The sequence below is a fragment of the Symphalangus syndactylus genome, chromosome 18, assembly GCF_028878055.3.
Source record: "Symphalangus syndactylus isolate Jambi chromosome 18, NHGRI_mSymSyn1-v2.1_pri, whole genome shotgun sequence".
NCBI classification, from domain to species: Eukaryota; Metazoa; Chordata; class Mammalia; order Primates; family Hylobatidae; genus Symphalangus; species Symphalangus syndactylus.
In genome coordinates, this window is record NC_072440.2 from 103509384 (window position 1) to 103534554 (window position 25171).

General features: G+C 39.0%; 1 protein-coding gene across 22 annotated transcripts in view; it reads left to right on the plus strand.

Moving 5' to 3' along the window:
- The window catches only part of KIDINS220 (kinase D interacting substrate 220), a 119540-nt gene that overhangs the window by 25710 nt on the left and 68659 nt on the right, over nt 1–25171 (plus strand). For 12 of the 22 annotated variants that reach the window (XM_055254498.2, XM_055254501.2, XM_055254504.2 and 9 more), the window contains exons 5-14: nt 567–665; nt 1487–1588; nt 7626–7724; nt 10838–11035; nt 13459–13557; nt 15653–15751; nt 17096–17194; nt 20284–20461; nt 22941–23105; nt 24104–24283. In XM_055254498.2, coding sequence (XP_055110473.2) covers nt 567–665; nt 1487–1588; nt 7626–7724; nt 10838–11035; nt 13459–13557; nt 15653–15751; nt 17096–17194; nt 20284–20461; nt 22941–23105; nt 24104–24283 — 1318 coding nt within the window. The remainder of the gene's footprint in view (nt 1–566; nt 666–1486; nt 1589–7625; nt 7725–10837; nt 11036–13458; nt 13558–15652; nt 15752–17095; nt 17195–20283; nt 20462–22940; nt 23106–24103; nt 24284–25171) is intronic. The other 10 variants (XM_055254500.2, XM_055254503.2, XM_063623974.1 and 7 more) reach the window with 1 other exon arrangement.

Here is a 25171-nt window from a genome sequence, read left to right on the forward strand (position 1 = left end):
CCTGGGCTGGAGTGCAGTGGCGTGATCTTGGCTTACTGCAACCTCTGCCTCCCAGGTTCAAGTGGTTCTCCTGCCTCAGCCTCCCGAGTAGCTGGGACTACAGGCACACACCACCATGCCCAGCTAATTTTTGTATTCTTTTAGTAGAGATGGGGTTTCACCATATTGGCCAGGCTAGTCTCAAACTCCTGAGCTCATGATCCGCCTGCCCTGGCCTCCCAGAGTGCTGGGATTACAGGCATGAGCCACTGCGCCTGGCCCGAAGAAATATTTTTGGTTAGCCAAAATAAATCTTAGAAATTTGAAAGAGTTCATAATGAATGTTCTCTAATTCAGGTTTCATTATATATATAAACTTTGGACTAACTATTTGTAGATGCAAGAGATTTGACTTATTTAATGTACTATTGTATTTGGGGAGCCTGGGAATTTAAAACTATATAATACTACCATCATGAAACAATGATTTATAAAGATATTTACTAAAGAAATTTCATTAGTAACATTTTTTTATACTCAGAGATGATCTAAAGTTTGATTCCCTTACCCCTACATTTTTTCTTTAGGGAGGATGGACAGCTCTCATGTGGGCATGTTACAAAGGCCGTACTGACGTAGTAGAGTTGCTTCTTTCTCATGCTGCCAATCCAAGTGTCACTGGTCTGGTAAGCATTAACAAAAAAATTTGTTTGTATTATAAGTGGTAAGTTTTCTTAGGGAATACTTAAGGTTGATTATACTGGTTTCGTGGTGGGTAGAAATATTCTTTATCTTATTAAATATAATGTAGAATATGACTTCAAAACACAGTAATGAGAATTTTTTTCTAAAGCTAAGTTTATTTCTCAATTGTTTTCAGCAAAAAGGCAGCTCTTAGAGCTTAAATGTTAATTATAACTATATAACACTGCAAAAGGAGATTTTGAAATCTTTAGTCATCTTCCTGTTTTCTGTGTGTGAATCCTTAATCTGAACTTATTTAAAGAAAAGAGACATTTATGAAATAATCATACTGTTTTTGTATACATTCTGTTATATGTATTTAAATTCCTCTTATTTCGCTTTCTTCTTATTAGTATTGCCTGTTGGCCAGATAACCACATTTTCATGTGTTGAATTTATAAAAATAAATGTGTTCATAATATATGTTTATTTAAGATTTATTATATCTTAGTTGCCAATTATGTATTATGAGTATTTTGTCTGTTTTTAAAGTGGAGAATGGTTTGTAATCTGATTTAAAAAAAACATTATTAGTGAGCCAAGATCTCGCCACTGCACTCCAGCCTGGGTGATAGAGCGAGACTCCGTCTCAAAAAAAATACAACATTACTTTGTGTTACTTCCTTTGATGTTTACTTTACTTAGCAAATATGCGTTGTAAATATCTACCTAAAAGATTTTATTTCTTCCCTCCCTCCCTCCTTCCTTTCTTTCTTTCCTTCCTTCCTACTTATCTACCTACCTACCAACCAATCTATCCTAGCAGTACAGTGTTTACCCAATCATTTGGGCAGCAGGGAGAGGCCATGCAGATATAGTTCATCTTTTACTGCAAAATGGTGCTAAAGTCAACTGCTCTGATAAGGTAGGTCAGCAGCATCTTTTCAGGTTCCAGTCCATGTTATGTCCCCTCAGTGTCTAAGTTATAAACATTTTTGTATGATTTCATGAGCCTTCTCTAATGTATTTTATATTTTTGTATATTAATGTATTTTATGTAGATACATATCTCATAGATGGATTCCACAGGTGTATTATGTAGTAAGTATCCTTCTGATGTTTTCTTATGTCACATTCATCATTCCCAAGAAAACTGACTGGGATAATAGAGTCCCTGTCTTCATTGTTGGAAGTTTTCTATTGTAACTCTCCTTCCTACCTTCAGTCCTGTCTACTTTCTCTGTATTGTTGTGTGAGAGATCGTTCTAAAATTGAAGTTTGGTTATCTTTCTCTTGTGCTTAAATTCCTGAAGACCGTCTCTGGTATGATGGGTGAAGATGGGCCTTGCCTTCCTTTTTCCTCTTCTCTTGCTGCTTGTCCCCCATGCTTCCTTGCATGCCAACCACCGAATGACCCACGGTCCAGGGCCCTTCGCAGTGTGCCCGCCTCTTCCTCTTCAGCTTCTCTTCATCTCTGAGGCTCCGCCCATTTGCCATCACTTCCAGAAAGCACCCCAGAATGATGTGCTCTTCTTTTTTTTTAAAATCCTTAACACTTACCTCAATCATTGCATAAATACTTACCTAATTATCTTTTTTTCTTCTTACTTTTGGAAAGCTTCATTGGCTTTCACTGTTTGGGGATAAAACCCAGGCTTCTCAGTTTGGCTTCAGCCTGTCTCGCAGGCTCACTTCTTGCCATTTCTTTCTATATATGCTGTGTTTTAGATACAACAGATTGTCTAACATTCTGTGAACGTTGTTTCTGTGTTTATTCTGTTCCCTCTGCTAGGAATGTTATTACCTCCTCTGCCTGATGAACTCCTGTTTATTTTTCAAGGCTTATTTGAGGTGTTACCTTCTTTGTTAAGTCTCCTCACCCTAGGTGCCCCTTCCTGGGTGCTCTTCACATTTCCATTAGGGCACATAACCTATTGCCTTGTAATGATTGATTTCCACATCCTTCTTACCACTAAAGTGTAAGTTTCATGAAAATAAAGACTGCTCTTTTTTTTTTTTCCCGTTTTGTACCTCCATTATTTCCATTAGCGGTCTTAGAATTTGGCACATTGTGGGGATAGTCGTCATCTTTTCACATTTATAACCTTGTAGCTAAATATAGGAAAATAGCTGTTACTTTAAGATTGTTTTTTGTCATTAAAATACATTCTATGCATAAATTTTTTTAAGTACAACAGTATTGTTTAACCTTATGGGGCTGTTGGAAATCATTCATATCTTGATCTGGGCGGTAGTTATGCCAGTGTATACATATGTAAAAAATCATCAAGTAGTACAGTGAAAATTAGTATATTTTTCGCACTTTGTGCATGTTATGCCTCTTTTAAAAATATTACACAAAATAATAGCTTAATGAGGAGTGTAGGGAGGCTATTGTAAATATTTATATTATAATATGGCATTTAAGAATATTGCATTTGTACTGTTGCCTAATTCAGATTGACTGAGGTTTGAGGTATGTCTAAAATGGATACAGTTTTGTCTATTGATGGATTTTTTTTTTTTTTTTTTTTTGACGGAGTCTCGCTCTGCCACCTAGGCTGGAGTGCAGTGGCACGATCTCGGCTCACTGCAACCTCTGCCTCCTGGGTTCAAGCAATTCTCCTGTGTCAGTCTCCCGAGTAGCTGGGATTACAGGTGCGTGCCACCACGCCTGTCTAATTTTTGTATTTTTAGTAGAGACGGGGTTTCACCATGTTGGCCAGGCTGGTCTTGAACTCCTGAGCTCAGGTGATCCACCTGCCTCGGCCTTCCAGAGTGCTGGGATTACAGGCGTGAGCCACCACACCCAGCCTGTGATGTAATTTAATTATCACAGAGAAGCCTTTATTTTCTCCTTCTTGCCTATAATAAAATGCTTACATATAGCTTGGCTTTCAAGGCCCTCCAGAATCAGGTAATAATGCTACCTAATCTGTCACTCATTAGCATTTTGAGAAAATGTTTAGTAACCACTATGCAGTGCCCTGTACCTGCACTTAGCACAGAAGATACAAAAACAAAGAAGAAATGATCTCTGTTTAGAGAAGCACGGAGATAAGTGGGCCATGTAAAATGCAAAGGCCCAGGGTCAGGTGACTTAGGAGTGTGGAGGTGGGAGAATTCACTGATGGCGCAGCAGTCAGTCAAGATTTGATAAAAGAATGCGACTTCCTCTAGACCTTGAAGAAAGGGTAGAGTTTACATCCGTGAGAGAGGAGGAGCAGAGATGAACTGGACACAGGGAAAATGAGAGCACAAGGTACCAGGGGACAGCTTCAAGTGGCCTGTTGAGCTAGTGTTGAGTGCACACCTCAGTGGTGAGGAGAGGGGTGGGAGGAGGAAGCTGGGCTGCAGGTGGAGCCACCTTTGGGTGAGTCTTGGATACTTGGCTGAGGAGCTTGGACATCTGGCCTGTAGACACTCAGAATCACTGGGGGTTTTAAGTAGTAGGTGGTCGCAAAGGGGTGTTTTAGAAAAAATTAACGTTTAATAGCACACGATGGGATTTATTGAAGATTGAGAGTATTTTTATTTCTGACAGAAATAGGGAGGTTTCTATGGGAACTAATTTTTAGGGAAGGGAAAGGAAGTCTGTTTTAGATGTGTTGATCTTGAAGTGGTGGAAAACTGTAGTTGAAGGTGTCCTATTAGATAGCGGACATAGAGATTTGGGTTGCTGGTGATGAAGGGCTTGCCTAGAGGTGATTCTTGAAATGATATGAATGTGGATTTGGCAGCTGAGATCAGTAGTAACGGAATATGGTGAGCAAAGGGCTGATTATTAGGAATAATAATTATTTTCTTAATTATAATACATAATTATTTATGTAATTATTATTAATCTCCAGAGCTAGGAGAACTTGGCTGGTGTAGTGTCAAAGGAATGAAGTGAATGAATAAAAAATTCAAGTTGGAAGGGACAGTCAGTATAGTTCAAAATACTGCAGAGCTTCCAGGAAGAAAAGAAAGAACTTAGTAAAAGATACATAGGTGGCTGAGTGCGGTGGCTCATGCCTGTAATCCCAGCACTTTGGGGGGCCGAGGCAGGTGGATCACCTGAGGTCAGGAATTCAAAACCACCGTGGCCAACATGGTAAAACCCCATCTCTACTAAAAATACAAAAATTAGCTGGGCATGGTGGTGGGTGCCTGTAATCCCAGCTACTTGGGAGGCTAAAGCAGGAGAATCACTTGAGCCCAGAAAGTGTGGAGATTGCAGTGAACTGAGATCGTGCCACTGCACTCCAGTCTGGGCAGCAGAGTGAGACTCCCTCTCAAAGAAAAAACAAACAAACAAGCAAAAAAAAAAAAAAACAAAAAAAGATATATAGATCTGGAGTTTAGGTAGCTATTTGGGTGACCTCTGAAATGGTGGTTTTGTAATATTTATAGCAGAAACTAGTTTTTTAGGGGAGTTTGGTAAGGGGTTATAAATTATCTTGAAAAGCTTAAAAGAAAGGACAGTGATTATCTTCAGAGGGTAGCCTGTTGGAAAAATTTGTTAGGATAAGAGAGACCACGTTGGAAGGACGTCATTCAGAGACCTAATAGGAAGAGGGAATAAGAAGAAAAGACTGATGATGTGGCAGGAGATTATTGAGTACGGGTCTGGGTGAAAGAGGACCATAGGGTCAGGAATACATGTAAAGGGATTAGATTGAGAAGGGATATTTGAGAAAGAGATGAGAGACTTATTGAGGTAGTTCAGAGTGTGGCTACAGAGCTGTTTTGAAGCAGACAGGATGCAAGGTGAGGGAAGGTCTTGCTGGATGTCAGGAATTCTTTGTAACGTTGAAAGTGGGACTGTCTCCCAAATGGGAGTGGGTGACAACTCGCCGGCTCGTGCTGAGGCAAGGGAAGGAGCAGAAATCATAGCATATAATCGTGGATAGTTCAGTTCCATCAGAAGGGCAGAAATCCAATGCAATAGGTATTCAAAGGACGAGAGCTCAGTTACAATTAGTATATTTTGAAAGGCTTTATGAAGAGTGATTTCTATGTGTATTATGTTTGAAGATGTCTAAGATATTGCTATTGTAAAGTTAGGAAAGGCATTTTAGCCAGAGTAAGTATTATCTGCAAAAGAGGAGGCTAGAAAAGAGAATTTAGTTCTTTTTAGTGGAGAAAACCACAGATGCAGGAGTGAAGTTGGGAATCTCCTCCTGTATTTCTTTTTTTTTTTTTCTTTTTGAGACAGAGTCTTGCTCTGTTGCCCAGGCTGGAGTGTGGTGGCACGAACACGGCTCATTGCAACCTCTACCTCTCAGGTTTAAGTGATCATCCTGCATCAGCCTCCCCAGTAGCTGGGACTACAGGCATATACCATCATGCCTGGCTAATTTTTTTGTATTTTTAGTAGAGATAGGATTTCTCCATGTTGGCCAGGCTGGTCTTGAACTCCTGACCTCAGGTGATCCACCTGGCTTAGCCTCCCAAAGTGCTGGGATTACAGGAGTGAGCCACAGTGCCTGCTCCTCCTGTATTTCATATTCGTTCTTCCTAAGCCTGCTTTGAGGCAGTGGCTGTGGCAGCTGCTTCTCCTCCATTCTCTTCCTCGTTTTGTGAGGTGCTGGCTCCCATGTGCTGTATTGGCAACCTTGTGATTCTGGCTGTCATGGAGTCTTCATCCATCTGGGAAGCCTGTCCAGGGCTCCAGCCCTCAACAGTGTGGTTGGTTGCTGTGGTGCCTGACATGATTTATAGAGCGACTCTGCTCAGTACAGTAGCCACTAGCACAGGACTACTTAGACTTACATTAATTAAAATGAAATGAGAAACAAAAGAACTCAGTTCATCAGTCACAGTAGCCACATAGCATTCAGGTGCTTAATCATCATTATTTGACTAGTGACTACTATATCTCACAGCACAGAATTATAGAGTATTTCCATCAACACAGAAAGTTCTGCTGGACAGGGCTGTCACAGAGAAGAGAATAGATTAAATTAAATTAAATGTTAATTTCCATCTGTGGGCTTCAGGTACTGAAAGGTCACTGTGGGCATTCATGTGTCTGCCGATCGCTAGCCTCCCCAAAGGCAGGCAATGCCTTAATGCATGATTTATATTCCTGGATGCTTTTTGAATCATCTTTCAGGGAAAGGTGCTCTTGAGTGCAGTTTCAAGGGCTCATGGGTCTTGTCTCACCTCTTGATAGCTTTGTGACCTTTGCCTATGAATTAACCTCTTAGGGCCTCAGTGTCCTCATCTGTGAAAATGTGATACTGTGAATTGTTCTTATGATAAGGATCACACACGCAGACCCATGTAAAGTGGTTAGGCCACTTTAGTTTGTTTGGCACTTGGTTGTTACTATTCCTGCCTGCAGTCAGACTGCTGGACTTTAAATTCTGTTTCACAAGATATGGGAAGCAATGAAAGCTTGCTGAAAATTTGAGGCTGTGTTACCTTATGATGGAAACATTGTCACTCATTATAAAAGTTAAATAAGAGCCTGGCACAGTGGCTTATGTCTGTAATCCCAGCACTTGGGGAGGCTGAGGCAGGAGATCACTTGAGGTCAGGAGTTCAAGACCAGCCTAGCCAACATGGCAAAACCCGTCTCTACTGAAAATACAAAAAAATGAGCCAGTTGTGGTGGTGCATACCTATAATTCCAGCTACTCAGGAGGCTGAGGCATGAGAATTGCTTGAGCCGGGAGGCAGAGATTGCAGTGAGCCGAGATTGCACTACAGCATTCCAGCCTGGGTGACAGAGCGAGACTCTGTCTCAAGAAAAGGTTAAATAAGTTGGTTAAAAGACATTTCACGGACTGGTTAATCATCTACTCAGGTTAAATAAAATGGAAGAAATAGGATTTATCTAAGATTAAAATTACGATAAATGTATACAGTTTTCTAAGAATGATAAAAAGATTTTTATTAAAATTCATGTTAAGAGCTAGTTTCTTTGAGTATACTTTTTATAATAATTTTAAATTTATTGTTTGTTTTAATAGTATGGAACCACCCCTTTAGTTTGGGCTGCACGAAAGGGTCATTTGGAATGTGTGAAACATTTATTGGCCATGGGAGCTGATGTGGATCAAGAAGGAGCTGTAAGTATCTTATATTTTAATGCTTGGCAATAGAAACATGTTTTTTATTTTAAGAGAGAGAGTTTATTTCTTTAGTATATGCCTAGAGAAATTTCCCTCTAGTTCTAAAATGATAGTAACAGGAAAACAAGCATTTTCTGTTACCCTAAGTATGTTATATTATAAACATATATACTATAAATAGATGTTTTTAAGGATCTGTTGCTAATGCACACACAGTTGGGGACCTAAAAGTATAAAGAAAAGCTTTCAGTAGTCCTAGTGTGATATATATAGAGTTACGTGTCACTTAATGACAGGGATATGTTCTGAGAAATGTGTCATGGGTGATTTCGCCATTGTGGGATCATCATAGAGTGCACTTACACACATCTGGCTGGTATAGCCTTCTTCATACCTAGGCTCTATGGTATGGCCTGTTGCTTCTAGGCTGCAGCCTGTGCAGTGTGTTACCGTACTGAATACTGTAGGCAGTTGTGAGACAATGGTATTTCTTTATCTAAACATACCTAAACACAAAACGTACAATGAAAGTCCAGTATCATAATCTTATGGAACTTATGTCATATATGCCATCTGTCATTAATCAAAATACGCTGTGCATGACTATTTTGGTTTTTGTCTGTGGTTCCTGGCTGACTGCTCCTATAACCTGTGTAATTTCATAAGTGACTACAGCAATAAGAGAATCCTTGGTTGTGTTTGGCCTTTTGTCCTTGGTTCTTGAAACAGCTCTGGATCAGTTCTAGAGTGATAAAGATGAAATACAGTCTTTTGTCACTTATCACAAGCCCCTTTTAACCACACTTGAGCTTATGTTAATGAGGTTATTTTTGGGAAGTTTCTAGATAACCCCACTGGTTGAGGTGCTGGTTGCTAGGGACACCAACCATGTGCTCAGAGGGTTGGAACCCACAGCCCTAACCCACCACCTCTGGGGAGGGAAGAGGAGCTGAAGATTGCATTGATCATCATTGACCAATGATTATCATGCCTTCATAATGAAGCCTACATAAAAACCCAAAAGGACTGAATTCAGGGGGCTTCCAGGAAGATGACCAAGAACACATTCCCGTACTGGGAGGGTGGCATACTGCAACTCCATGGGGACAGAAGCTCCTGTGCTCAGGACTCTTTCAGACCTCATCCTATGTATATCTTCATCTGCCTGCTCACTTCTATCCTTTAAAATATCCCTTATGGAAACTGGTAAATATTGCTTCCCTGAACTGTGTGAACTGCTCTAGCAAATTAATCAAACCCAAGGAGGGGGTTGTGCGAGCTCCGATTTATAGCCAGTCAGTCAACTGAGCTTTCATTGGCATGGGAAGTGGGGGCAGTCTTGGGCACCGAGCACTTACCTGTGGGGTCTGACGCTATCTCCAGGTAGGTAGTGTCAGAATTGACTTGGAGAATACCCAGCTGGTGTCCGCTGCAGAATTGATTGCTTGATGGATGGGGAAAAACCCCACACATCTGGTCATAGAAGTATTTAGTGTTGTAAGAATTTACGTGAAATGGAGTTTGTTTTTTTCCTATACGTAGTGCAAATTGTTTAATAAACTATTCAAATCAAATGGTTTTTAATATTGGGGAAAAACATTGTGCTGCATTAAAATATTTTTTCTTCAAAAATTTAAAGTAATATTGTAATTTTTGGGATATTTTTAGCTGTGCCTTATTTTCCCTCTTCAATGAACAGATTTAAAAAAATCAGAAATCAGCTGTCAGAACCCAGAAAGCTTAAAAACTGGTTAGATACATCTTACCAATTAGCAGTTTTTAATTCCTCATTCCCCAGCCTGTGCCAGTTGTGTTGGGGAGATGAAGAAGCCTAATACCACTTTTCCCTTGAGCCTATAAGAATATGGTTAAAGGAAACAATATTTATGCATAAGAAACAGATAAAATAATACAGACTGCTATTTACAGAATTAGTATATTATGGGAGTGGATCATAAAGGATTCTGAGAAGAGATAGCACCAGATCTTGGGTCATAGTGAAACAAGAGTAAACTCTTTATGTCATACTGTTTGGCACACTATCAACCAGTTCCTCCTGTTTGCATACTGGCAGGAGCTGACTCATTGCCAACGTTCAAGGCGTAGGCCCTGTTTTCGTGCTGGTGGAGGCAGCATGGTCTGTAGGCAGCTGCAGATGCCATACCTTCCACCTGCCTCCTCTGGACAGTTGGTCAAGTGAACAAGTGGCTTGTTTCTATGATGATTGATGGCTCAAGAATTTGAAAAGGCTGTGTTATTTTAATATGTGGGAGAATGACAGCTTTATTTTGGGGGCTGACCTAAAATATTTCTAAAAGGAAATTGTATGACAGCTTGAAGTAGGTGAACATCTCAAGAAGCAATTTTAATACTACTTCTCGTAGTGAGTCACATTCTTCTCTTAGTTGATTTATTGTTTGTTTATTTAGAGACAGAGTCTTATATGTTGCCTAGGCTGGTCTTGAACTCCTGGCCTCAAACGATCCTCCTGCCTTGGCTTCCTAAAGCTTTGGGATTATAGGTGTGGGCCATCATACCTGACCTGATTTATTGTTATAAAATAGATGTGCAGTTTTTAAAAGAATTACTTAAAATAAGACAGGTTTTGAAAATGTAGTTTCTAGATTACTATGAAAGCCAAAGAGTATATTACACTTTTCTTGAAATAGCTCATGGCTATTAATTCATTGTTTACTTTAGTGTTTTTTATGGGTTTTATTATAAAGAATTCTTGAAGTCTGATTCACCTGACTTTGGATTATTTAATTTAGAATGTGTTTAGTCACCCTGTCAACTATTTTATCCTTCATTACATTAGTGAGTTAGTTTATTATAAATGAGTCCAATTTCAGATTATCATTGAAATAACTGAACTTCATAATAGTTCTAATGACTGAAGATCATTAAGGTATTTTCAAAAACAAAAGATACCTCCTAGCCATTTTTGGTATGTTTCTTGCTATTTATTTTGGCATTTTATTATTGGAAATGACAATAATAAGCCACCTATTTGAAAACATTAGTTTTATGATTATGGTATAAATCATGTATTTTATATAATACATTAATTTCTTGGGCTTGTGTTTTGTTTTTGTTGTTGTTGTTTTTAGAATTCAATGACTGCACTTATTGTGGCAGTGAAAGGAGGTTACACACAGTCAGTAAAAGAAATTTTGAAGAGGAATCCAAATGTAAACTTAACAGATAAAGATGGAAATACAGCTTTGATGATTGCATCAAAGGAGGGACATACGGAGATTGTGCAGGATCTGCTCGATGCTGGAACATATGTGAACATACCTGACAGGGTAGGTCACCTGTTTCACATTTGTCTCCTAGTGGCGAAGTGGATGAAAGATGACCTTAGTGTCTTACTACCTTTCAAGATTCTCATGCATGACATAAACTTGTTTTAAGATAAGTTTATTTCTGCCTTTAAAACGAGTGAGTTAAAAACTGTTCAATCGTTCTGAAAAATGTCTTTTTAAATTTTTGTCAAATAATGTTATTGAAAATGTCACATGTACTATTAGTCTGTAACTGACCTTGATGTGTCCCTGTAGGTGTGCTTTCTTGTGCCCAAACTTCTCTGAGCTCACACTTACTGATCCACCTCTACCCGAACTCTCCACTTGAATGTCTAATTGGCCTCTTAAACTTACAGCAAAACAGATGCCTTGCTTTTTTCACCCCAAACCTGCTTTTCCCTCATTCTCCATCTCAGCAAGTGGTACCACCATTCACCCTCTTGTTGAAGCCCCAAATCCTGTGCATTAGCCTTGGTTTCTCTCTTTTCCTCGTTTGCCCTCCAGCAGGCTCTGTTGACTTTACTCCAAAACAAATCCTTTATCTGTCCACCTGTCTTCATTCCACTGTCACCTCCCAGCTGAAGCCACTGTCTCTGGTGGTGCTACTGTTAAAGCAGTAGCTTTGCAACTGGGTTCTCCACTCTGATCTTGGAGTGATCTTTAAAACAGTAAATCTCGTGTGTACTTCTTTGTTTAAGGCCATCCAAGACTTCCTGTCGCACTGAGGATGAATGTTATCTTTTTAGTTTATAGATATGACATGACATTGTCTTTGCCTAACCTCTCTCCCCACTTTGTACCCCTCTTCTGCCAGTTTTCATAGCCTGCAGCCGTGTTTGCTTCTTTCCCTTTCTTGAGTGCACTGAGCTTGTTCCTGCTGTGGGGCCTTTGCAGCAGCTGTGCTCTTAGTCTGGAATGCTGATGTTGACTCCTTCTTGTCATTCCCACCTCAGCTTCAATGTTACCTCCTTGGAAAGATCTTCAACTGCTCAATCCAAAGTAGCTACCTGATCACTTTTTTTGAGACAAGGTCTTATTCTGTTACCCAGGCTGGAGTGAGTGCAGTGGTGTGATCACAGCTCACTGTGGCCTCAACTTCCTAGACTCAAGCGATCCTCCTTGCCTCAGCCTCTCAAGTAGCTGGGACTACAGGTGCATGCCACCATGCCTGGCTAATTCTTGTTTTGTTTTGAGAGACAGGGTCTCACTATGTTGACCAGGCTGGTCTCTAACTCCTGGCCTCAAGTGATTCTCCTGCCTTGGCCTCTCAAAGTGGTAAGATTACAGGCATAAGCCATCATGCCCAGACTACCTGGTAGTCACTTTCTAGAACATTACCTTATTTGCATAGTGTTTGTGTGATCTTTTGTTTATTGTATGTTGTCTTCTCTGCCAGGCTGTAAATTCTTCCAGAGGTAGAACCCTGTCTGTCTTGTTTCCTAGTACCTAGAATGGTGGATGGCACATTTAGAAGTTTACTAGTCTGCACCCATGTTAATGCTAATATTCCCAACTAAAATTTGTCTGCCTTGGGTTTATTTCTGCTATAAATGTGGTAAAGACACTACATCATGGTGCTGAACTTAATAACCCTTAAGGACCTGCATCCTGATTTATTTCATAGTACTTTTGAGGTCCACTCAGGATTGAATTGAGCTGCAGCTTGTGGGCTCATTCAACACAAAAGACTACAACTGATTTTTAAGTTAGCAGTAAATAATAAAATATTTATGCCCATTTCCAAAATAGCTGTTTCTAGTATTTTAAGTATAGGAAGATATAACTAAAAATGATTGTTGCTTGGTGAATATAGTTTCAGGGGAGAGCGATGTCCTCATGAGGTTGTGAACGTAGTCTTACGCTGGGAATGAGTCAGTCTTAATGCACTACTGGCCTGTAACTGCCAAATCCACTAGGTTTTCATGGATGCTGCTTGGGGAGCTTTCTCCCTTAATTAAATGTGGCTGTAGATTCACTGATAGTTTTAGCTTTATAGCTCTGTTTTTTTAGAATTCATGGCTTTCGTCATATAGCATTATTCCAAGAGATTTTTACTATATGATTTTAAAATGTTCATTTGGTTCATTGACAGCCACGACGTCATTGTATTTAATTTACATTTGTAATAGGCGGTTACCTTCAAAGAGAATAGATTATTGTTCTGGGTAACTGGTCTTTCTAAACTTTGTTTAGGAATTTCAGAGTCCTCATTTCGGGGCATAAAGTCCTCTGTCCCTTACTCTGATGTCTGTTAATATCAGATATTCATATTAGTTAAGTAACATTTTTCTCTTATTTAGAGATAGACTTTTTCCAAGAAATTTTTAGAAAAAAATATGAAAGCATGATTAACTGTAACTTCAAAAGAGTGCTTGTTTGTTATCAATTCACCTTGTTTTTGCTTTTTTTTTCTGTCTTCTTAGAGTGGGGATACTGTGTTGATTGGCGCTGTCAGAGGTGGTCATGTTGAAATTGTTCGAGCGCTTCTCCAAAAATATGCTGATATAGACATTAGAGGACAGGTATGTGTGATTACAGTGCAGTTGCTATCTTAGAGTATAATTGGATGTAAATGTTGACTGATCATAATGTTATTCTTCCCACTTTCCTATGGAGATAAACTTGTAAACCCTAGTACATTTAACAGGCATGTGTTATTACTAAGTTTCACTGCCATTATTGTAAAATTTCTATATTAATGTCGAGTTAAATGTAGATAGAGGTAAACCAAAAAAGCTCATGTTTTTAGAATATACTGTCCTTACTAATGTGTATATATAGATTCAATCCTCAAAACTAATGAGTAGTTAGTGATGCTGAGAGAGTCAGTGGCACTTTGAATATCTGGTACTTGTTTATTTTCTTTAATGTTTTCACTCTGTTTTGTCTTCTTCCTCCATCTGCTGTTCTTCTACTGTTGTTGTTTTATTTTCTTCTCCTTTTTCCCCACTGTGCCTGCCTTTCCTAGGACCACTTGGTAGTGCCTATGGACATTGCTTAGGGCAATCATAGTTCATAGAACCACAGAGGTTATTAATTTTAGATAAAAGCCTTGCCCACAGTTGTGAATTTATCAAATACTTCAAGAGCTTTAGGCTTTAGAAAAAGTTCTTGGCGTCTCATTTTGTTGTTGGACAGTCTACGTTTCTGCTCAGTTTTTTCTTGTATTTGGCCAAAATCTCTTGTATCCAAATCCATTTTTGAATCAAACTATAACTATTATGCCAAATGTTATGGGGGAATTAACATGGGCCCCTTGTCTTTAAGACACATATATTTTAATTTGGAAGATTTTAGTTTGCTTATTTTTATGCTTTTAACATAAAAAGTGAAGCCACAAGATGGCATGTGATTGATTGCCTAGCAAAAGGTTCAAGTATGAGTCTTGAGGTGGGGGAAGAAGGCCTTAAGGTCTGGGGCTTTTGGAAGAAGGTAGAACTCAAGCTAAGTTTGAAGATGAGTTGGATTTAGATAGGTGAAGAGCCTGGCAGAGTGGCTGATGCCTGTAATCCCAGCACTTTGGGAGGTTGAGGTGGGAAGATCTCTTGAGCCCAGGAGTTTGAGGTTATAGTGAGCTGTGACCGTGCCACTGCACTCCAGCCTGGGTGACAGAGTAAGACCTTGTCTCTCAAAAAAAAAAAAAAAAGAAAAGGAAAGCTGGGTGTTTCAGGCAAGGGGAGTTGTAATAGGATGAGAAAATTAGAAAGTGAAAGACTGCATTTCATAGCTAGTGAATGAATCATTGGCATTGGGCAGTGGGGTGGTAGGCATGGTGGTGGGGATGGTCGGGAGAGGTGGAGAAATGAAATGGGAAGGGGGATAGGGCCTGAGAAGTTTGAGTTGGGCAGCTAGTGTACATTTTTTAGAAGAGAAACTCTGTTGGGGAAATTTGGTATTAGGAACTTAATGTGGCTGCTGCAAAAAGTCATTCATTATCTCCTAGGTTAAAATAACATTGGCACTAAAAGATGGGTTCTAGGTCACCTACTTGGACTTTTACCTAACTACCTTGCATCTGTGAGTCCTCTTCTGTGTTTGAATTCGTTTTTTTTGTTGTTCCCTAGCTCTACTTTCAAGGTCTATGTGGATTGACTTTTGGTTTTGAGCTAGATAAGATTTTAAAGATCTGATCAAGGCAGTATAGGGGTATGGGATGGATGGAAATTAAGAAAGCTAAAAATGATAATGCTTAATATTTGTGAAGTACATTTTCGTGTATTATCTTTTGAAAAATTGGGCAATACTTAACAGCATGTTACAGATGAAAATCCAGGGGTCAGAATAGTCAAGTAACATGTCCGAGTTTACAGAGTTCAGGTATTGATGACTCCTAACCCAGTGTGTGTTCCTGAAATCTGATTACATTACACAAGTGTAGTTTACTTGATTAACTCTGTGGGATTGCAACTTTTTAGGTTAAGTAATAGGAAGTTTTCCTAGGCTTCTTTCACAAAGAATTTCTCAAAAGTAACTCCAAGATAGCATAAGGATTAATAGTATTTCCTACCATGCCGCCTTTTGGAATGCTTTCTGACAGAAATGTTGTTTTGTATTTACAAGTAGCAGTTTTAAATATTGTATCTCACATGAAGTGATTGTGTTTTTTTAATTATCTAGGACAATAAAACTGCTTTGTATTGGGCTGTTGAGAAAGGAAATGCAACAATGGTGAGAGATATCTTACAGTGCAATCCTGACACTGAAATATGCACAAAGGTATAAATGGTATTTCTATTCTGTTAGCAGCACCTCATGCTGAATGTTAGTACTGCTCATTTTATTTCAGTTGTCTTTGTTTGATGTTAGAGTTACAATGATTTTACTGGTAATATTCTCTATCAAATTGAGGAGTAACTTTGTATCCTTTCAGGATTTGTGTATTCATAGCAAAATACAGTGTGATATTTGTTACTTCAATTAAATACTTCTCAGAAAGTGCAATATCAGCTATTCATAAATTGTTATTATTTGGACAGCTCATTTCTCCCAAATTCATTTATGCCACTGTTATCTGGGATGCAGAACACATTCCTTTGTGGGGAGATTGCGTGTGCTCAGGAGTTCCAGGCCAGCCTGGGCAATATAGTGAGACCCTGTCTCTTTAAATGAATACATAAATAACCATTGTGACTGGTGGTTGGTTCCCCAGACTAGCTACTTTCAACTATTTTACTCAAATCGTGTAAAAAATACAAAACTATCTAATACTGTGGTCTCATATTTAGCTTATGTGTAATCATTTTCTATGGGGAAAATATATTTGGAATTCTGGGTTGGTATGGCAGGAATTCTTAATTAATAAAGCAAAATTATAGAGTCACCCATAAGACAATCCTGTGTCATCTGCTGTAGATCAGGACCAGCCAATTTCTAAATCAGTGATGGTACTTCCAGTACCCCAGGGTAAAAATTTCTGAGATACCTTCTGGTTTGCAGGTGGCTCCTTAATCCTCTTTCTTCTTTTTCTTTTGGACCTTGGTGTCAGCCAGGGTGACTACCTGTGGCTTCTGACCAGATTTTTGTCTAACTCAGTGCTGAATTGTGGTCTCTTCTTGTTTCCCTTCCTTCGGTTTTGAAAGCAATCATGAACTCTTTTGAGGTTTTCTGAAGGCATACTGCTTGTTTCAAATGGTTTCACTGAGAACTGAAGCGATGTTGGTATACATTTCTGAAAAACTCTGGACACTGGCTTACCTGGATGTTGACAGGATGGGCTGTGGGTTGGTTGGTGGGGAGAATGGGAAGTAGCCTCTGGAGGGGAGCTGCCCCAGGTCAGTGGTAGAACCTGGGGAAGGGCAGAAGCAGCCGCTGCTGCCAGCTATAGCTTACGAGCAGGTGGGGCAGGTCCCACACCTGGCTACGTGATTTATAGTCACTTTGATACAAATGAGTGGTTGTAAAGGAAAAGCATTTTTTTGTTGTTAGCTTTTATGTTTTCTTGAGAGGGTTTTAAATATAGGCTGTTACCAGAGTCAGATAGTTCTTGACACGTGCATTTGTATGACATAAACACAGGAGTCAAGCTATTAATCTGGCAAGTGTTCTTATTTGTGCCCACAGGATGGTGAAACACCACTTATAAAGGCTACCAAGATGAGAAACATTGAAGTGGTGGAGCTGCTGCTAGATAAAGGCGCTAAAGTGTCTGCTGTAGATAAGGTAAAACATCTGTGTGGACAGAGCACTGTATGGAAAGCTGTTGGTAGACTGACCTCTATATGGAGTGGATTTAATGGGGATCTGATTTTAGGTTGTGTGGGGAGAGATGACTTGCTGGGGATGTCTGTGTGGGATCCAAATCCCACACAGTAGCACGCTGAGGAGTGGGTGGGCTCAGTGTGCTATTAACGCAGCTGCTTCTGATTTTCCTTCTATGGCTCACAGCAGCTGTGGGGCACTGCCATTGACTACCACATCAGGAGGAGGCTCTGCCTTCATCGGAGTAGGGCTTGCCACAGATAAACGAGGAAAGAATGCACAGGGGCTGGAGGAGGCCGACGCTCAGAGCAGACAGCATTGATGTTCACTGACAGGAGACAATGTGTTTGTTCTGCCGCATGTCCTTGCTATAATCCTTTTAGAGAAATTTTTATATTTTCTATAATAAGTTTAGCTTTAAGTGGCTTAATACTTCATATAGATCTGATTTTTCATTTTAGTTTCTTTTTATTTTAAATAAGCTTATTTCTTTCTGTACTTTAAATTGGTTTTCCCCCAGAATAGAAGTGAACTGATTGATGTATGAAGTAAAAAATAATATTGTAAATTTTCTCCTCTGATGAATGATATGATTTGGGCTTTACTAATTAATAATAGATTGAAGTTTATTTTTCTATTAGTTATAAGGCAGTTAAACAAAAACAGGGAGTCAAGAGTCAGTGTGTTTGTGTTTCATTTTGCCGTGTTACAACATTATTTTAAAACATAAAAGCACCTCCCCCCGTCATTACCATGTTAACATAATGTCATATCAAAGAAAGGAAACTTTAATATTAAAAATTAGAAGACATAAAGTCAAAGAAGAGTTTTCAAAATGGAATATATGTAGCTTTCTAGAAAACTTCTTATAATGCCTGTTTTTCTCAATCTGCCATTGACTCATCTGACACTGGTCCCCCAATTTGTGATATAGAACCACCAGACTATATCCTTCAAGGTTCCATATAGCCTTGTTAATTATATAATATGCTATCTTAAGTAACTGCTTTATACTCATTAATAAGTTTCCTGAAGGCCTCTGCCTTGGTATTCTTTTGTGTGTTGCTGTGCCCAGAGTCAGCACATGATACTTGATGAATACACATGATAGTTGAAACAGTTATTCATTCATGAACACATTCTTACTGAGGATGGGTAAAGTGCTATCCTGCTAGAATTTGGGATACAAACTTATAAAAGTCTTGAACCTGGATCTTCATAGAGAGTTTCACAAAAAAATTTTAAAAGTGACGATTAATGTTATTTTTACCTTGCCCATCACTGCTCTCTGATTATTTTCAGCCTGTCAGCAAAGTGTGCTAATATCCTCCCTGCATTTATAGAAATTTTGTATCTGGCAGAAATGCTGCTGCTGCTGCTGTTTTGTCTTCTCATAGGTTTGGAGATGAGAATTGGAATTGAGATGGGAAAATAAGATGAAATTGGGTTTGGATATGTTTAGTTTGAGGGCTGATAAGACATTCAGGAGTCTGTGGCCAGTAGACATTGGGAAATCTAGTACTGGAATCTGGGCAAGAAATCAAGGCTGGTAATGGAAATTTGGCAATTAGTTACTAGGTTAGAGAGTTGCATGGGAGCAACTAAGATGATCAGTGTGAAGAAAGATGAAAGCTGAAGTCAAAATGGACTTCTCTTATGCTGTGTGTCATATTGCAGTTTTTAAATTGTGCATGTTTATCCAGTCTCTTCCTATTATGACATAAGCTACTTAAAGTCAGCAACTATTTTGTCTTTCATCTTTATATCCTCCAAAGTACCAAGCACAGAGCCTTAGATATAGTGAGCCTGGTGCATAGTTATGCTACCATATTTTTTAGGACATGGGAGGAGAGTCTAGAAGATGAAAAGTTCAAGATAAGGTCGTGCCTTGGAGGCCACAGGAAGAATGTGTAGGTCATTTCCATTTAGTGTCCTGGAGATCAGTGTGGATGAGAACTGAGAGTTTAATTTGTCAAGGTGTTTGTGAAGTAATCAATAGGAGAGCACTTTGCAGCCTGAAGAGGACTTCTGAAATTTACATGTTAGCTTTCATTAGTGTTGGATATGAACACTAATGTGATTGGAGATGCTAATAAGGAGAGAAGGTGGGTTGTTAGGGAAAAGTGAAAGGTGAGAAGAGTGGAAAGGTGAGGAGAATGGAAGAGGTGAGGAGAGAGTCGGAGGAGGATAGCTGTACATAGAGGACTCAGGTGAAGAATATAGAGCGATGAGATTTAAGGGTTCACTGTGGCAAATGGTTGACGAAGGTCATTGGAGCTGACAAGATCACTTGAGTTAGATGGCTATCAGCATGGATTGTAAAGCTTTTTAGACAAATGAAGAAAGCTGTGAAATAGAATTTAAGTTAGTTGAGGAAGGTAGTTGACATCCTTGGACAAGAAATATTTGAGGCCGGGCGCGGTGGCTCACGCTTGTAATCCCAGCACTTTGGGAGGCCGAGGCGGGCGGATCACGAGGTCAGGAGATCGAGACCACGGTGAAACCCCTTCTCTACTAAAAATACAAAAAAAAATTAGCCGGGCGTGGTGGCGGGCGCCTGTAGTCCCAGCTACTCGGAGAGGCTGAGGCAGGAGAATGGCGTGAACCCAGGAGGCGGAGCTTGCAGTGAGCCGAGATTGTGCCACTGCACTCCAGCCTGGGTGACAGAGCGAGACTCCGTCTCAAAAAAAAAAAAAAAAAAAAAAAAGAAATATTTGGATGATGGAGGGATACTCATGAAGTGGACCCATGGGCTAGGTGGAGCCAGGGAGAAAGCCTGTTGCTTCTCCTCTTTCACTGAGCTAAGGAAAGGGGAAAAGAATGACCTTCATTCTAGAGGGCTGTGGGAGAAATAGTATCTGAGCAAAACTGGATGAGGGGCTACAGAAGGATATTATGGGGAAGATAGAGATAAAAATTCATATTATATATGTGCTTTATATGAAAAATGAGAAAAGTTCAGATTTTATTTTACAGAAACATGAAAATTGTTACTGTCTGCATACTATATATAAAGATAAGAAAGTTCGTTTCCTACTATTATTTTACAGAAAGGAGATACTCCCTTGCATATTGCTATTCGTGGAAGGAGCCGGAAACTGGCAGAACTGCTTTTAAGAAATCCCAAAGATGGGCGATTACTTTATAGGCCCAACAAAGCAGGCGAGACTCCTTATAATATTGACTGTAGCCATCAGAAGAGTATTTTAACTCAAATATTTGGAGCCAGTAAGTATTGAGTTCTGCTCCTAACTGAGCTTTTAAATAATCAATGTTCCATTAAAGAATATGGAAAATAAGGCCAGGTATGGTGGCTCATGCCTGTAATCCCAGCACTTGAGGAGGCCAAGGTGGGAGGATTGCTTGAGCCCAAGAATTTGAGACAAGCCTGGGCAGTATAGTGAGACCTCATCTCCACAAAAAAATTAAAAAATTAGCTGAGCGTGGTGGTGTGCTTGTAGTCCTAGCTTCTTGGGAGGCTGAGGTGGGAGGATCTCTTGAGCCAGGGAGATGGAGATTGCAGTGAGCCAAGATCACACCACTGCACTGGGTCTCACTCTGTTGCCCGGGCTGGAGTACAGTGATGCAATCATAGCTCACTGCAACCTCAAATTCCTGGGCTCAAGCGATGCTCCCACCTCAGCCTCCTGAGTACTTGGAACTAAGGCCCATGCTACCACACCTAGCTGATTTTTTTTTTTTTTTAAACAGAGACGAGGTCTTGCCATGTTCTCTAGTCTGGGGCCAAGTGATCTTCCCACCTTGGCCTCCCAAAGTGCTGGGATTACAGACATGAGCCACTGTGCCTGGCCATGATTCTATTTTTTTATGACTTTTTGTATTTTAAAATATTTTTTCTTATTATAATAGTAATGTGCACTAATTACATTTCAAGAATGAAAACATGAATATAGCAGAAAGTGAAAATTTCCCATTACCCCCATCTCCCAACTTGTAATTGTTTAAATGACCCTCCAGGCTTTTCTTTATGCTTATAAAAATGTTACATACTATGTATATAGTTTTAAAAAATAACAATTGAGTTATACTATGTTACAGAAGCTTAGAGTGTCATATTTTAATTACTGCATAATTTTTCATACATTGAGTTCTCTATTGGTGAATACTTAGTTTGTTTTGCTAACAACTAGTGCTGCAGTGAACACCTTTGTACATATATCCATTGACTCTTATTTTTAGGATTTTTTAAATTTCTTTTGAAAATATTATTAGAGATTCAGGGGGTACAATTAGGATTATTTTCTTAGGGTAAATTCCCAGAAGTAGAATTGACAAGTCAATGGATGCCCATAGTTTTGATAGACTTTCCAAAATGGTTGTAAACATTTCTTCTCCCTCTGGCAGTGTAAGATACCACAATTCCCCACAAACTTGCTAGCACTGGGTATTTCCAGCCTCTTACTCTTTGCTAATCAGATAAATAAAAAAAAAAAACTCATTTCAATTTGTGTTTTAAAATTATTAGTGAAATTGAGATCTTGTTATATATTCATAGGCTATTGCTTCTCAGCCTTTTGGCTTAGATAATGTGTAATATGTTCATAGGCTATTTGTATTCTTGCCAGTTTCCTTTTTGTATCCTTTGCCCACTTTTTAGTTTTTAATATTTTAAAAAAATTGACGTAAGGGTCTTTCTGTGTTATGGATATTGATCCTGGATCTATCCTATGTGCTGCATTCCTCTCCCCCAGCATACTCTTGGCCTTACTATTACATTGAGAAAGAAAGGTCTTTTTAAACAAAGATTTTTAAAGTTTCTCCTATATTTCCTTCTAGTACTTCTATGGTTTTACTTTTTTCTACTTAATTTTTTAATGTTTCAGAAAATTTTGTTAAGGCTATGAGGTATATAGCATTTTAAGTTAATTTTTTTCATGAATGATTAAACTTTCCCAACACCACTTACTAATTCATCCTTTCCTGCCTTATTTGAAATGCCACTTGTGTTAATATCCTATATGAGTTCCAGAATGTTCAAATTATTGTTTTATATTTTTATGCTTCTCCAGTGACAATTACCCTTAAGTAGTCTTTAATTTTTTTTTTGTATTCTTAAACACATTCTTCTTTCCTTTCAATTCAAACAAAATTCTCATGGATTTTAATTAGAACTGCCTTAAAGTGATAGAATAATTTGGGAGAATTGCTGAACCTTTCTGCCTGGAATCATAGAATGTTTCTTTTTCTATTACTATCTATTATGTTCTTCAGTAACATTTTACAACTTTCTTTATATAGGTACTACACATACTAAATTTATTTTATATGCTCATTTGTGTTAATCATATTTTATCGATTCTAAAATGCACACTGTTCCCATAATTTAACATCTCTGAAATTGGAATGTGTCTTGTAAGTGATGGACAAGAAAGTATGATGTCACAATTTGGCAACATTTTGTTCTTCCTTAGTTATACATAAAAATGATGTATCATATAATTAATAAGTATCAAGTTCTATGAGATAGTAATTTAAGAATCTCTGAAACTTTTTTTTTTTTATTTTAAATCAGGTAGCCTTCCAAGTCAGAATAGGCTCAGAGACTCCCTGAAACTCTCTCTACCTGGGTATAAACGTTTGAAATAATTTTTTTTCTCTCTAATCAAGGAACAATAAATGAAAATAGTGTTCCTTTCTAATAGTAATGCCACTGTTTGATGTAAGATATGATGTGTTTTAATTACAGGACACTTGTCTCCTACTGAAACAGACGGTGACATGCTTGGATATGATTTATACAGCAGTGCCCTGGCAGACATTCTCAGTGAGCCCACCATGCAGCCGCCCATTTGTGTGGGGTTATATGCGCAGTGGGGAAGTGGGAAATCTTTCTTACTCAAGAAACTAGAAGGTAAAGGTCTTGCTTGTACAAAGTCTGTATATATAAAACAAGGTTTTCTCTGGGATTTTTCTGAAATAAAGAGGAAGACCGCTTTCTGTATAAGCATGTGTGTTATGCGGTTTACTGAGATGAACGCCCCTCTGGTTGGCCCTTCACACCGTCATTTGAGTTCTCCTTCTAAAACAGATCCAATTGTGTGATAACCCCACATAAAACCCTTGCTGGCAAGTTTTTCGGGCCCTTCACAGACTTGTCAATTTGCGTGGTCCCACCTGCCAGCACCATCTCTGGCATGTGCCCCAGCTTCAGTCACAGAGGACTGTTTGCTCCTGCAAGAACAGACCTGATGTGTTTCCCAGGTTGCTCCCTCTATTAGCAGCTCCTTAGCTGGCCTCACTACCACCCACCCAACATGCATAGCTTTTGCTTGGCAAAAGCTTACTCATTCTTCAAGGATAGGTTTCAGTATTGCCTGTAAAATTTTCCCCAAGTTTTGTACAAAGAATGACTTGCTTGGGGCTCCATTGGGCTCAACATGCACCTTTAAGAACAGTATTCTCAAGTGTGATTGGAGGGAGAAGGGATGAGGAGGATCACAGTGGAATGGTGGTGATATGTAGTTTGAAGATATAGGGTATTGTTTTTATTTTTGCATGTGGAAACAGTATGCATATGCGTAATATTTGTTGTTTGTGTTAATGCAAACCACAAAAAACAAATCTCAAGAAAATCTTGACAGATGGGAGTATATGAGAAGGGATTTTGTATGTCCTCCACGTGAAGCAGGAGAGGGTGGTGAGTCAGGCCTAGCTGTGGTCCTGGGGGTGAGATGTTCATCTCTGGCAAGAGAACACTGGGTAAAATGGTTAAGTAGCAGTATTCTATCTAGGGACCTACTAAGTGCCCAATAAATGTTTACATTGAAAATGTGAAAACTGCATATTGAGTTAAAAGTTGTATTTCTTAAACAAAACAGGAATAAGGTTTCGTATTAAATTCTCTTTCAGACGAAATGAAAACCTTCGCCGGACAACAGATTGAGCCTCTCTTTCAGTTCTCATGGCTCATAGTGTTTCTTACCCTGCTACTTTGTGGAGGGCTTGGTTTATTGTTTGCCTTCACGGTCCACCCAAATCTTGGAATAGCAGTGTCATTGAGCTTCTTGGCTCTCTTATATATATTCTTTAGTAAGTCTTTGCTTTTTATCTTTTTCAAAAATGGAGAAAACGTTAAGATTCATAGATAAAGAAAAAACATTATCTTTATCTGTCTTTTAAAACCTGTATGTGATTTTCATAATTGGGTGAGAAAATTGATCTTTTTGCTACTCCATAAATTTTCCTAAAGGAACATTGCTCACAACTTGGCTGAAGTAGCTTATAAACTAATGTACTACTTGTTAATCTTGAAGCAAGACCCTATATTATTATACATACTCTTTTTGTTATTTAATGATTTATATTTAAATCTTTTTCTGGGCTGGGCGCGGTGGCTCTCACGCCTGTAATCCCAGCACTTTGGGAGGCCAAGGCGGGCGGATCACAAGGTCAGGAGATCGAGACCATCCTGGCTAACACAGTGAAACCCTGTCTCTACTAAATATACAAAAAAATTAGCCAGGCGAGGTGGCGGGCGCCTGTAGTCCCAGCTACTCGGGAGGCTGAGGCAGGAGAATGGCATGAACCTGGGAGGGGGAGGTTGCAGTGAGCCGAGATCACGCCACTGCACTCCAACCTGGGCAACTGAGGAGTGAGACTCTGCCACAAAAAAAAAAAAAAAAAAAAATCTTTTTCTGAAAAGAAGGCTTCCGAGCCATCATTGGTGTGCTCTTGAGCATTTTGACCATGTCTGTACTTTTAATTTCATCTAAAAGCAAAATAAAAAAATATAATATAATCCCTATTCTTGGGGGTGTCTTTAGTTGCAAGAAAGGAAATAAATTTACTGTTAGAGGAACTGATAACCAACTTTACCAGTTGCAAATAGTGATAAATCCAAAGTTATTTGCATTTGAATCTGAACTACAGTTATGTTTCTGTTTAAGGCATATTTTAGTCAGTTTACTTTTCATTTTT